The sequence below is a fragment of the Physeter macrocephalus genome, chromosome 8 (genome assembly GCF_002837175.3).
Source record: "Physeter macrocephalus isolate SW-GA chromosome 8, ASM283717v5, whole genome shotgun sequence".
In the NCBI taxonomy this organism is placed as follows: Eukaryota; Metazoa; Chordata; class Mammalia; order Artiodactyla; family Physeteridae; genus Physeter; species Physeter macrocephalus.
Window position 1 is genome coordinate 10,591,782 of NC_041221.1, and position 15,477 is coordinate 10,607,258.

Genomic DNA, 15,477 nt, shown 5'->3' on the forward strand with positions numbered 1-15,477 from the left:
AAGGCAGGGAGGAAGAAAGGGAGGAAGGAAGGGAGGAAGAAAGGAAGGAAGGAAGGAAGGAAGGAAGAAAGGAAGGAAGGAAGAAGAGAGAGAAAGAGAGAAAGAGAGAGAGAAGAGAGAAAGAAAAAAGAAAAAGAAAAAAATCCTCCTTTACATTGATTTGTGAGAAATTCTTAGAAAATCGGATTTCTACATTCTGGCCAGACTGCTGCAGTCATAGGGAGAGCTTTGGTTTCACGCGGGAAAAGCCCACCTCTTGGGCTTGATGGAGAAGGATGCTGAAAAAGGGATGGATTTGGCTCTGCAATCAAGGTCTGTCAAGGGCAGCGAACCAAGGCAGCCCACGAGTTAATCAGGGCAGCTTCCCCACCGGAACCCCCAGTCCCTGCCGGCCTGGATGCCATCGTCACTGCAAAGCCCGAAGGCGGCCAGGCTCTGGGGACCCAGGGCAGCGGCCGGAACCTACCATCCTCGAGGGTAGTGGTGATGACCTCCTGAGAAGAAGGCCCCGTCCCGGCCCGGTTGCAGGCCTGCACCACCAGGCCGTACTGCGTGAACTTGTTTAGGTTGCTGAGGGTGTAGATCTCACTGTCTCCCGTGGTGTCGATACTGATGATGTTGAACTGGAAGTTGCCCCCAGTGCTGTACTCGCGGTAACCTATTTGGTAGCCACGGATAATCCCATTTTGCAGATGTTTCTTGGGAGCCTAAACAGGAAAGAGAAGAATCACTAAAGAATACTGTTTGTGATTTGGTAAAAAACAATGCTATTTTCAGACGCTTTAAACCTGGTCGAATGCCGGTTCATCCTACCGTATACCTATGGCCAAGCTACGAATTATACTCCGTGAATAATTTGGACGTTGCAGAGTTACCACGTAAAATGTGAGTAGCTAAACAATCAAACAAAAAAGAATACTCGAGGCGTGACAAGAGGAAAACCGGCACCTGCCCTCCTCTTAGGCAAATAAAAATGAAATTGAATAAGCGTGGAAATAATCATAACGTGTGGCAGTAGTAATAGTAATAGTAGCAGCAAACTCATACCTAGAGGCTGCTCGTGGCCAGGTGCTCTGCCTTAACCCACGCAAATGAGCCCAACCCTCACTGCAGCCCCGGGACACAGCACCACCAAGACCTTCATTGACACAGGAGGTCCCACAGACATGAGGGATGGGAGGGGAATCCACCACAGAGCCTGTGCTCCCAGCCCCTCCCCCTCATGCTGCCAGGACAGCCGACTTCTCTAAGTGGTGGGGAAGTTTTGAAAGATGGATTGAGTCTGTGGTACCCCTGCCTACACCAACCATCACCTGGAGAGGCTGATGTTCGTGTTTTCACCCAGCAAAATCTATGGAACTCTGCCACATTGTTCCAGGCACTGGGGAACAGAAGTGATTTTTTAAAAAAGGTCCCTGCCCTCATGGAGCTTATACTCTAATGGAATATTCCAGAACAAAGGTGTTTCCATGTCGAAAACTGGATGTGAAGGGGAGTCCACCCCTGGCAGGCAGGCAAACCTCTTTCATTAAGGCCTGAGTCATTCAGGGATCATTTTATGGTGATTTAAGCTGGGCAAGGTGAGACTAGAGTTACGAGTCAAAAACAGAACTGTTTTCGCTGACACGTTGGACTTTTTAAGAATCCAGACTTTTTTCAAGTATGTTTTAAGAACAACATCAAAGTGATGCTCTAAAGTAATAAAGGTGTGGTAGGCTTTCAGGCCATCAACAGCTATGTGTGTGTGTGTGTGTGTGTGTGAGAGAGAGTGTGTGTGTGTGTGTGTGTGTGTGTGTGTGTGTTTGTATTATGTCTGTGTGTGCATATGTGTGAGCAGATATGTGTACGTATGTGCATGTGTATATGTACATGGGTATTTCAGTACAAACCGTGGATTAAGGTCTCTTGGAGCTCTGAAAAGCTTTCTGAAAATGCTTACAATGCCATTGGAGAGAGGAAATACGCACTCAGGAAACTGCAGAGAAATCTGAAGTGTTCAAGTGTGTGGTACTGGACAGTGAAGGCCAGCAGGCTGCTCGAAAGTGGCAAAATGAGCGTGGTCTGAAGCAGTCAGAAGATGCTGACCACAGGTGGGGCTGGAAGGCTGGCCAGGGCTCCGGAAGGGGAGGGAGGGGGTGGGGTGGGAGACACAGAGCCGCTGGAGTGGACTGGGGGGCACTGCTGAATGCCCAGGGGTGAGGAATGGCAGACAGAGAGGATGTGCCCGGGATGGGGGTGGGGTGAGGCTGGACCATCAGCAGGAAGAAGGCAGAAGAAGGTCGGGAAGAGACAGCGCCAAGAACGAATTCAGCAGATGCTTGGGGATCGCCTACCATGCCAGCCCCCCGCGGCATGAATGTCGCCAGCTGTCTTTGGGTGTCTGTCTGAGTTATACAAGAGCAGTAAAATCACATTTCTTTTTTCGGGCGAGTTTCCTCATTTATGGTTTTCTTGGATCCCACACTGCCTTTCTCAACAACTCATCTGATTTCAGGCATTTACATGGTGCTAATAGGTAGCAAAGAAGCAGCCTGGAAACCATTACTTCTGCAGTCAAGTTGGCAGTCAGACGTTGACACAAAAGCACACCCCTTTCTTATTATAAGCAAGTGTCTATGCGTTCCTGCTTTTGCACTGGTGAACTACAACCTTTCACTCTGCTTTAAAATTGGATCCAAAGATTTCAGATTTTGAGAATTCCATTACCTGGAATTTGTTTGACCCAAACCACTGAATTGCATTTGTATCATTTGATTAATTAGCAAAATCAATGCCCCTCTAAAAGCCATGGATGAGTCAAATATAAAACAAAGATATTTCTCCTATTTCACAACGTTTTTTAATGTTTCATACGGTCACCCAAGTATAAAGGACTTTTTAAATTTAAAAAATCTTCTAATTTTTCAACGGGCTCCCTGTGACGATTTAAGTCTCCGTAAGATACCAAGTCAGGATATCCCAGGACAGGAGCTATGGAGTCTGACCAGGCAGGGGGTGTAGGGAGTGGAGGCAAATGCCCACGAGAAAATGTCCACTCACAGCACCCAGTTTAGCTGAATCTTCTACAGGCAGAGGGGCCTGCTGGCTGACATTTCCCTTCCCGGGTTTGGGGCGATTACATGCCCGCGATTTGGCTGTACAGATAGGTGGCTGGAGAAATCTTCCTTTTTTCACTTTCGGAGGGTGAAAACACATTCTAACTGCTTAAATAGGATAGGCAACACAGCGGTTTTTGTCCTGCTCAGTTTAAATATTTTGTACAAAAGAAACAGAACATTCTTTACATTTTTCTTAGAACTAAATTTTAGTCCTACTAATTCTGGAGTGACACGAAGGTTATTTTTGTTTATCAGATTCTTCTGCAAAATACTTTGTAGAAAATTATTTTAGTGTTTCTTTTTGTAATACTAAAAAGTATACAGCCACCGTTGCTATGTAATCACTATTCAAATTCTGATATATTTTTTTCTCTAAGTGAAATTGAAGTTTGGTTTTGGTTTTCACATGGTTGTCTTCATACTCTACAACTGAGTGACTGATTATTTTTATTTAATATGCTATTATGATCATACTTTCATGTTTACTTCCAGTTTTTAAAAATCATATTCCATGTTTTATTGAATCATTTTTCCAACAATTTTGTTCGGGATATTGTTTTGTAACTTATTTCCTACCACAAATGAACCCCTGTGATACAGTGCATCTGTTTTTAAGTTTGTTTATTGGACTGAAGTCCCAGAAGTGGGACTTATTGGGTATCTTATTTCAAAAAGGTTGTGTTTCAGTTGACTGTTAATGAGATAGGATTTTTTTTGTTATTATTCTTTTAGATGTGAAATCCAATATGGTAATGCAAGGGTCTGTGTTTCTCACAAGGAACAAAGAAGAGAGCTCTCCTCCAGTTTTCTTAATATTCTGATTTTGAAGGGATATGTATGAATAGAGTGGTGAGTTATTTGAAGGTAGCAGTGGTTTCACACATTTCTTTCCAGGGCTCTAACATAATCGCTAGTTATCATGCAGAATGAATTGCTGCACCTGAGAAAGAAGCGATGGATTTTTCTTACAAATGAAATATGCACTTTTGATTCCACAGCACGCGGGCCCCCAGAGGTTTTGAAAACCATCTAAAAAGGATTCTGTTGGGGGATAAATGGGGAGTGACTACTAATGGGTATGGGCTTTGTTGTGAGTGATGAAAATTTTCTAAAATTAGATTCTGGTGATGGCTGCACATCTCTGTAAACATACAAAAAAACATGGAATCGTACACTTAAAACAGCAAATGTGATGGTATGTTAATTTCATCCCAATAAAGCTGTTTTCATAAAAGTCAGTGTGCTGAAATCATCTCTCGGTTATTTCTCTTTCTAATTCAGTTAGAACAGTAGCTTCCTTCACCACGACCACGGTGAACACCACCAATCAATACTCACCACCTCTACCACCACATCTTCACCATCACCATCACCACTACCTACATGCACACCACCCCCCCTTACCACCTCCACTACCTCATGCCCCCAAGACAACCATCACTGTATATCACTGCCACCACCTCCATCACCAGCATCATCACCATCATCACCACCACCTCCATCACCAGCATCATCACCACCATCACCACCACCACCATCACCAGCATCATCACCACCATCACCACCACCACCATCACCAGCATCATCACCATCATCACCACCACCTCCATCACCAGCATCATCACCACCATCACCACCACCACCATCCATCATCACCACCTCCAACACCAGCATCATCACCATCATCACCACCACCACCATTACCCAATGCCACGGCCACCTCTCCCACCTTTACCACTATCCTTATCACCTCCTCCACCAATAAATCACTGCCATGCCTCCAATACATCCACCACCATCACCACTGACATTAACATGACCCTAAGTATCACTATTACCACCATCACCTCCAACACTAACTCAGGGCCAAAATCACTACCACCAGTTACCACTATCCCTCCATCACCTCCACTACCTCCATCACCTTCACCTATTGAACACTTGCTTTTCCCAATCAGTGTAATAGGTGAGATGTATATCTCCCCATTTATCTTCACAACAACCCCAAGAAGTCTCGTTATCCTTCTTTACAGATGAAGAAACTGAAGGTCAAAGAGGTTAAAAACATCTTCCTCAAGGTAAGTGTAGAGCTGGAATTCTAACCCAGCTTTTTCCAAGAGGTGTATTTAGTTTCCACCACTCACAGAGCCCCAGATAACTTTTCTCCTTTTTGCAAAGCTTGCTAATTAGGTTTGTAAAGTTACACTAAGCAAAACATTTTTAATCAAAGAATAATCTAGCAAATCACATGAAGAGAAAGTATTATGTTTTCATGCACAAAAGTAAGCAAAAATTCTAACTATAACAGGCAAAGTTTAAGTTCTACTATTCATCTGTAGGTTGAATAGTCAACCTAGGTTGAATAGATGTAAATTTAGGAATGTGTTAACATTAAAGAAATTCTTGAGGACATATTAGAAAACAGATCTCTTTTAAAAATCCATGAGTGCAGGGATTTCGTACACTAAGTGCAGGGAATTTAAGGGCTGTGGTGCAAGTTCCAACTTTTTTTGAAGTGACTCTGGGGACCTCTCCGAGTTACATGAACAACAAGCCAGCAGGGGAAGTGGGTACGGACCAGTGGAAGCACTTCAATCCATTTGTCTGGTAGTGGGCTTCATATCACCCTAAGACAAGTTAGTACATCATACCCCTTACTTTAAAGGTTGTTTTGGATGATACTTTAAACATTCCTGCTTGGAGCATGTGTCTACTTGGAATAAAGGGAAACGGTTGGCTGATGTACAAAGAGAGAACATCCAGATGGGAAGGCCGTTGAGGATACTGTTCTCTGGCTGTTCAATAGCCTCCACGAACAACAGATTAAGTGGGTCAAAAATAATTGTTTGCTTTCATGAAACTAAGAGAATGGAGTTAATGGTGGGGTAGGAAGAAACGTAGAAGAAGGAATCAGGTAGGGGTCTTGAAACACATTTTGAATCGGGGTTGCAAGACATTGGAGAAGACAAGTATCCTAAGAAGCCACTTTGATCATGCCCGCCCTCTCCCCAAATCTCAACAGTGCCTATTGTAAGATCTGAGCCCTACAGGAGTCTTTCCAGACTAATGTCTCCTGGATGTCCCTCCATCTAGGATTCTCTTTGACTGCTTGATTAAGCATGGGGATTCCAACTCTCTTACACTTTCTCATCTCATGAAAGCCCCCGTCAGAGAATATGCACTTCCTCCTTTTTTCCGCTATCAACACATGACTCACTCCATGGCCAGCTCCACTTCCAACTCATTGGGGAGCCTCCTTTGACTGTCTCCATCCAAGGAGTCCTCTCCTTCCTCTGGTCTCCACTGGCACTCACCCATCCACCATCAGCTCAGCAAGAACTGGCCACTTCCATCTACTCTATGGTCACCATTAACATATCAAATGTCTGGTTTCCAAGAACTTGACTACAAGCACCAAGAGCACAAGGGTTCCTAAAAAAATGTTTGAAATCTGACCCACTGCCATGTCCAAATCAAGACTTCAGCACGGTGGAAATTCTCAAAAAATTTATTGTAGATAAAGAAGAGAATGGTTCTGAGCATTTATGAGGTGTAAAAAAGTGATGGGTAAGAATGACCTTAGATTTATATCTTACTGAATAAAGATCTAATGGGCAGGGTATAAAGACGGAAGAGATGCCTGGACTCCAGACCCAGGATGCAGCTGTTGATCAGAGGCCTGGGTCAGTCAGCTCAGAGGGAGCTCTCAGGCACTGTGCCCCAGCCTGGACGTGTGGGTTCAAGAGAGCTGGCTTCCATGCTGTCATGTAGCATGGTGGCCAACCTATCAAGATGGGAGATTTAGGCAGGATTGGGAGGGGTCCATTTCATTTCCCAGACCCCATCAGGGAAGAAAATAGCTTCGGAAGAGCCCATTTATCTGGACAATGTTGTCCATCTTTGTTTCCTGCTTAAAACAAGGATTCCAGAGTTTATTCACTTGTCATCCAGCCAGTGGGCCACACATGCTTACAATAAGGATCACTGAAGACCGACCAACAGATTTAGAGCAAACCTCTCCTGGCAACCAGCCCTCTTAACACATATTAGAGGAAGACGTTGGAAAGTAAGTGATTGGGGGAAAGATAAAAAGCTAAAGTGAAGAAGGGCTCCCTTCACTCCACAGTCAAGAATTCAACAATCTGAGTGTCTTTCCATGCAGGATGATGCTGTCATTTACAGATGGCTTTGATATGTGAGTGTTCTGGTTTTACCTTTTCTCAAAGCCCTTTGACTGCACTACTATTCTAAGAGAAGGCCTTAGCTATCCACTGTTGTGTTTTTCTTGTGAGGATTCATTGTTTTTCCATGTTGAAGTTTCCTCTTCCTTTCCCTCACCTTTGCATCCAGGAATGATCCAGATTTCTTTTCATTTGTCTCATTCATCTGCTGTCTGTGGCCCTCTCTTTCTCCCCTTCCAGCCCTGACTTTGTTTTTTCTCCTGTGGTTTCCCTAAACCGCTTTCTTTCACATCTGTCCAGGAGCCCATTCTCCAGCCTCCAAATGCCCCCCAACCCTCACTTCCTTTAAGAAACCATCTCTTTTGATCTCCATGACAACAGGAGCCCCGTGTCAATTTCCTTGTGTGGTTTGCAAGCGCCTGCATTTTACGTGTCCGCCCGAATCAGCCTGCGAGCCACCCGTGGCAGGTTCTACCGCTCTTTACAGGGAGGGTAGAAACAGAGATGAGCAAATGCTCAGGGCACCAGTGGGGCTGTGAGTGATTAGCACGGGCACCACATCTTCAGAAAGCCACCAGCCAGGTCCTGTTTCTGGCACGCTCCCCTCCCCCTCCCCACTGCTGGCGGGTGGGCTTTCCTCAATGTCAGGGTCCATCCGCTGACCTGGAGAGCCCAAGGCGTCCACTGCAGAACCCCGCATTCCGGGAACACTGCGTCACTCCGACGTGCCGAGTAATTCAGTTGAAAAATGATTGGAAACGTTTCCTTTTAGATTCCTCCACATTCACTTAAAATGTAGTCTGTCCTCATTTCCCTTTTATTACAGGGGTGGGGGACTGTCGTTTTCATCCCTGTGTGCTTCCTCCAGCCCCTTTCCCTGCTCCCCACTATAAGCAGCGTGAGCTCCATAACTTGTTCAGTGAATGGATGCATTAACTGTAACAGCCAGGAGCTGGTGCCTCTTCGATACAAGGCATTGTGTGTAGGGAAGATGTACAGTGAATCCGTGATTGAAGTGGAAGGTGAGGATGGCGGTGAAGATCTGCGCAAGGGGCTGTGGAGGGGAAGAGGAAGAGGTGCCTTTTCCAAATGGCTGCGGGAGGGTTCCCAGAGAAGGGGGGCAATGTTATAGGAAAGTCATCAGTGGACCCGGCTGCAGGTGGTGAGGGAATAAGACATGGCTCAGCAATGGAGAGCAGCTCCAGCGGCCCTTCAGGGAGGTATACGGGGCGACTGGGTGGTGGTGGCGTGAGTGCGGGAAACCCTAGGGAAATGCTGGGGCCCCACCCAGACCTGCTGACTCAGAAACACACGCTGGCTACAGGGAGGGCGTGCTGGTCTGTGTTTTAACAAGCCCTCCCTGGGATGCTGAGCAAGCTCAAGTCTGAGAACCACTGCGGTTGTCACTCAAAGTCATTAAAAGGTTTAGGATTGGCCTCACTTGGGATGGACTTTAGTTAAAAAGCAACGGCTGCACATTCCCCCACTTTTCAGGTCACCGATAACCCATTTTCCTGGTCTCTGCAGAACAGAAGGCATTCAATGCAAATAGGACTGTAAGCCCTCTGTGGTCCGGGAGTCACACAGCGACAAAGGGACCTCTTCACAGGGGGGCCGGGGTGGAGGGGAAACAGCTGCCTTGCTGGACAGAGCCCTGCTGGGGCTCCCCAGTCCCCGGGGATGGACAGCACAGCCTCTCTGAATGAATGGACCGTGGGTTCTCAGGGAGAGATGGCAGACAGAGGAGGAGTCTTACATCATTGCCTCAAAGCACATTTTCCTTCCTGTCTCTCTCCTTGGGTCGGCCCTCCATGGCCACGCTGCCATCCACGGGGGCTCTAAGCTCATTCTCTGCGTTGTAGGTCTCCTACAAGGGATGCGTGTGGCCATGTGGCTCCGCCCTCAATGTTATTGCTCGTCGAGGGACAGGTAAAGAGCCAAGGGGCCACGTGGCGTGAAATAAAAAGTGGACATGTGATCTGACAATGAGACATGCTTAAGTTACGACGAATGACAAAGTGTTTGAAGTGTGTACTCTCTGGAGAGGCCAAGAACTTGGAATTGAGCTGGACGGTCACCGTAGTCTAGTCAGACTTGGCAGCCGAGGAGGAGATGGTGACCAAGGGTGGGCGTTGGCTTGGAACACAAATGCAGAATTTTAGAAACGTTTTGGAGAATATCGTGGGATGAACTTAAGGCTAACTACTGCACAACAGGGTGCCATTTTTTCAATTTCTAAACTGTAGGGTAGCTCCCATTTCATTCACTCATTCATTCATTCATCCCACGAACAAACATCTGTTGAGTAGCTACTCTTGTTAAACCCCTCCTTTTTTGAATTTTGCTGTCCTTTGCAAATCGCATTCTCTGGTAGCCTCATAGAGCATTTCTCACCAGCCATAAAGGCTTATCCAGTGGTTTCTGCTGACGCCCTAACAAAGGAATTCACAGAACATATGCAGACCAGGATTGGGCTTACCTATTAGCTCTGAGGTCTCTAGGGACATCCCCCACCTAACATCAGGGCCTCTAGATGCTGTGCATCCTTCTTAAGGTTCTACGTCCAACTCAGGTAGCTGGTAAGGAGGGCACAGTGGCTTCCAAACCTCAGAGAAGCTACAGAAGACTTCTGAGAAAGAGACTTTGCCAGAAGGGTGATGGCTCAGTGTGCCAGAGCTTGGGAGTGGAATCAGTCAGAAGTGGCAAGGAGAGGGAGGTGCCCTGGGCTCAGACCAGGGGAAGAGCAGGGAGAGGGTGAGGAGGGGGGCTGTGGAAGTTTCCATGGGCCAACGAGGGGTGTAGCCAAGGCCCAGCCAGGAAAGAATCCACCTAGAGACTCTGAGGTTCTGGGAGGCTGGTCCGGTACCTCTGAGCCTGCAGGTAACGGGAGTTTAGGGAAAACAGGGTTTGGTTTTGATGCCAAGAGGCAGTGTGTACTAGTCTGTGAGTATGAAGGCTGGGGTCCCAGCTATTTAGTAGCAGCTGAGTGATCCCAAAGGACTTGGCTTCCCCCATGCAGACAGGGGTATCCAGCCTAGAGGAACTCCCCTGCAGGGAAGGGGTGTCCCCGTGGATGGCAGAGTGGCCGTGGAGGGCCAGATGGACCCATCAATAGGCCACAGAGATTTAGGGGGCCACATCTGACCCAGATCTGCTAAGCTGGTGCAAAAGGCACGGAAGAGTCCCATAGTGCTTTAAATCTCTGCCCAGAGGACCAATGAACAGGCAGCTATTGTGACGCGTTTCAATTGTATGTGGCTGCTTCTTTTGGTATCATCTTGGTTTATTAAACATGGTTGACAAACTGTGGTCCTGGGGCCAGGTCCCTTAGCCACTTGTTTTTATATGGCTCTTAGCGAAGAATGTACATATTTTTTACATATTTTTAAATGACTGCAAAAAATCAAAAGAGGAAGCATAGCGTGTGACATGTGAAAATTATACGAGCTTCAAATGTCAGCGGGGCTGAGTCAGGTTTTACTGGAGCCCAGCTGCACCCACCCAGCTGCCTATCTGCCGTGTCTGCTTCTGAGCTACAGTGGCAGAGTTGAGGGGCTGTGACGGAGACCTCATGGCCCACGAGTCTAGATTATTTGCTTTCTGGCCCTTGACAGGAAGAGGTTGCAGACCCCTGTAGGACACAGTGTTGTGGACAGAAGCTGCCTGCAGGGTGAGATCCATTCCGTGGGCTGGAGGCTGAAGGCAGGGAGGGATGTGGGGAGATGATCAGCGGTGGAAGGAGAAGCAACTCCGAGAGAGGGATGGTTGGAGAAAGGCCAGGGTCTGGGCCAGATGAGAGTCAGTGACCCTCCCTGCTGGGATGTCAAAGTTCTAGCCTGTGTTCTATCAGAAGACAGAGAATGCCTGCATCCACAGTGGACCTTTGGTCCTGGATATGGTCCCTGCCATCTACACCTCAGTGATGGTCCTAAGCATAAGCACAGGATGGCATCGCTCCTGCAGAGCTAAGTAGAGTCTCTTGTCTGTACTTGGGTAATGAAAGGCTTTGCCCTCAATTAAAGGCATCAACACTCATGAATGGGTAATGGAGGAAAAGAACATTGAAAAGCATCTAATAGCCTACTCTGCCCTGTCAGGAACATGCTAGAAGCATTTGGACAAGGGGCCCGCCCAGGGAACGCTCTGGTCTGAAATGGGGGGGATGGGCCTGACACATTCCCAGGAGCAAGGAGAGCCAGTGATTCTGTCCAGACCCCCGGGAGTGACACCACACTTTCCCTGCGTCGTATTTTCCTTCTTTGCGAATTCTCACTTCTAGGAGTCATTGAGAACATGCCTCTGGAATTCTTCTGTTATTTATATAAAGACAGGGCTTATTCCCACTTTAGATTGCGACAGGGAGGGAAAATGAGAATGAAAATATACTTTTAAAAAGTAGCATTATTCTATTTCCTGTATTTCTGTGATTCCTCAAAGCACAAAAAACATTTATGTTTGGACTCAACATTTTCAAAAGAATGTACCAGTGGAAGGACTCCATCACAGGAATTGAAAGGATGTAAAATCAGTTTTCAAAAATTTTAATACAAAGAGGAGACTGACCTTTAACAAAACTGTGGAAGGTTACCTAGAAATAGAGTTAATTGGTTACATCTTAGTGCATTAAATATATTTGTATTAGTGAAATGAATCTGAAAGCATATGTTGTATTTTTCTGTCCTACCCCATGTAACCGTGAAAATGGAATGTGGAAATTAGATGCCCAAAGTCTCCCAAGGCAGTTGACTCCTGCTTTCCTGGCTGGAGTTCTTCCTGCAACAGACCCAGAAGAACTTGGTCCAGCCTATTTTAAATGATAAAAGTAACATCGCATTTCTTCCCTTATCTTAGGAGACATGTCCATATTGGACAGATGTTTTCCTTTTATTCTTGGATTTTTCATTCTAACACCTGTGCCCCATTTACTAATTTATCTACCCTATTTGATTTCTCTGATAAGATGGGAAATGTCGTCAGCGAGATGGCTTAATGATGGCTTTCTAAGAAAATTAAGCACATTAGTAAATCAATGAAGGTAGAACATACCCTCACACCATATACAAAAATACCTTTTGAGGGCTTTAAGACTTAAACATAAGACATGACACCATAACACTCCTAGAAGAGAACATAGGCAAAATATTCTCCAACATAAATCATAGCAATGTATTCTTAGGTCAATCTGCCAAGGCAACAGAAATAAAAGCAAAAATAAACAAATGGGACTTAATCAAACTTACAAGCTTTTGAACAGCAAAGGAAACGAAAAGACAACCTACAGGATGGGAGAAAATATTTGCAAACAATGTGACCAACAAGGGCTTAATTTTCAAAGTATACAAGCAGCTCATACAACTCAACAACAACAACAAAACAAACAACCTAATCAAAAAATGGGCAGAAGAACTAAACAGACATTTCTCTAAAGAAGACACACAGATGGCCAACAGGCACATGAAAACATGCTCAACGTTGCTAATTATTAGAGAAATGCAAATCAAAACTACAGTGAGATAGCACCTCACACTGGTCAGAATGGCCATCATTAAAATGTCTACAAACAACAGATTCTAGAGAGGGAGAAAAGGGAACCCTCCTACACTGTTGGTAGAAGCGTAAGTGGGTGCAGCCACTGTGCAAATCAGCATGGAGGGCTCCTCAAAAAACTAAAAATAGAGCTACCATATGATCCAGCAATTCCACTCCTGAGCGTATATCTGGACAAAACTATAATTCAAAAAGATACATGCACTATAATTCGAAAAGATATACGTTCATAGCAGCACTATTCACAATAGCCAAGACATGAAAGCAACCTAAATGTTCATCAACAGATGAATAGATAAAGCAGATGTGGTACATTTATACAATGGAATATTACTCAGCCATAAAAAAAGAACAGAATAATCCCATTTGCAGCAACATGGACGGAACTAGAGATGACCATACGAAGTGAAGTAAGTCAGACAAATATCATATGATATCACTTATATGTGGAATCTAAAATAGGACACAAATGAATTTATCTGTGAAACAGAAACAGACTCACAGACATAGAGAACGGACTTGTGGTTGCCAAGGGGGAGGGGGGTGGGAGAAGGAAGGACTGGGAGTTTGGGATTAGCAGATTCAAATGATTATATATAGAATGAATAAACAACAAGGTCCTACTGCATAGCGTAGGGAACTATATCCAATATACTGTGATAAATCATAATGGAAAAGAATATATATAAAAGGGCATATATATGTATAACTGAATCACCCTGCTGTACAGCAGAAATTAAGACAATGTAAATCAACTATACTTCAATAAAAAATGAATAAAAGAAGAAAATTAAGCACATTAAATAGTGTATATTCATCTATTCACTCACTCAATGGGTGCCACTCAATTCACTTATAATACTCAAGGCCATATTCACTTTAGTTTGGTCTTCTCATTTGTTCTTTGTGAAAAATAGGGCTAGTATTTTATAAGAACCAGTAAAACTACATACGAGCCAGTCGTCTGAATACTTTTACTAAAATTACTACCTATCCATCTATCATTTAGATTATTTAAAATAACAATTTTATTGATTAATTTTTTGGCTGGGCAGATTTCATGATATTTACATTTACTGGGAGGTATTTGTTATCAGAAAGGACTGTGCTGTCCAGAGCCATCAGAGGGGCCAGCATCCAGGGTAGAGAGAAGAATCCGGGCTGTCATTCACTGAACCAAACTCATATCCTAAAATACTCTCCCCAGTCTCCATCCTCCGTGGCTGTCAAGACAGTGCTGGGAGATGAGTACAGACAAGGCTATGCTGTTACAATGGCTACTGTTTGTCTATGACTTAATGAAAAGGACACTCAGATCGGACCTAGTGGAAGGATTCGAGCTTCAGCAATGACACACCAAGTTACTTGCTCAAGATCATTTTTACTAAATGTAGAGGGGAGAGTAATATCTAATTATGTTGACGTCTAATCCAGCACTTTCTGTACTGTATCAGAGTATCCTTATTATATGTAATTTACTTGCTGTAGATGCATTTAAATTATGCTAATCCTACTTTATGCATAATGTAATGAAATACTGTCAAGTTATACTTTTTCATATACTCTTTATTTTCACTGCAAGTGTTATATATTCATAAATGTATGACACTAAGTTTTCATGGCTAAGTTATGCACAGTGTAACTGTCAATAGACAATTAAATAAATTTTAATATTATCCTGACCATAAGCAATTTTTACCTTAATGTCCCAACTTTAGAAGCCAATCCATCTGTTAAATGTGATGTTGATGTACTAAATAAAGACCTATGGCTGGTCACCAGTAAATGCCCCAAATGCTCTTTTAGTTCCAACCTCATAATTCCTAATCACTATTCTTGTTGGCATTTCTGATAATACGTTCCATCAGTCAAGGAAAAAATAACATCCTTACCTCCTAACTTATTGTAACCTAACAGTTCATAACTTATTTATTTATTTATTTATTTATTTTAACATCTTTATTGAAGTATAATTGCTTTACATTGTTGTGTTAGTTTCTGCTGTATAACAAAGTGAATCAGCTATACCTATACATATATCCCCCTACCCCCTCCCTCTTGCATCTCCCTCCCACCCTCCCTATCCCACCCCTCTATGTGGTCACAACGCACCTAGCTGATCTCCCTGTGCTGTGCAGCTGCTTCCCACTAGCTACTTCACATTTGGTAGTGTATATATGTCAATGCCACTCTCTCACTTTGTCCCAGCTTACCCTTCCCCCTCCCCCGTCCTCAAGGCTATTCTCTACATCTGCATCTTTATTCCTGTCCTGCCCCTAGGTTCTTCTGAACCATTTTTTTCCTTTTAGATTCCATATATATGTGTTAGCATATGGTATTTGTTTTTCTCTTTCTGACTTACTTCACTCTATATGACAGACTCTAGGTCCATCCACCTCACTACAAATAAATCAATTTCATTTCTTTTTATGGCTGAGTAATGTTCCATTGTATATATCTGTCACATCTTCTTTACCCATTCATCTGTCAATGGACACTTAGGTTGCTTCCATGCCCTGGCTATTGTAAATAGTGCTGCAATGAATATTGTGGTACATGACTCTTTTTGAATTATGGTTTTCACAGGGTATATGGCCAGTAGTGGGATTGCTGGGTGGTATGGTAGTTCTATTTTTAGTTTTTTAAGGAAC

General features: G+C 44.3%; 1 protein-coding gene across 1 annotated transcript in view; it reads right to left on the reverse strand.

The window, feature by feature from the left end:
* Positions 1-15,477, reverse strand: part of DSCAM (DS cell adhesion molecule) — a 759,593-nt gene that overhangs the window by 109,226 nt on the left and 634,890 nt on the right. Inside the window, exon 18 of the mRNA XM_024120069.1 lies at positions 467-707. Coding sequence (XP_023975837.1) covers positions 467-707 — 241 coding nt within the window. The remainder of the gene's footprint in view (positions 1-466; positions 708-15,477) is intronic.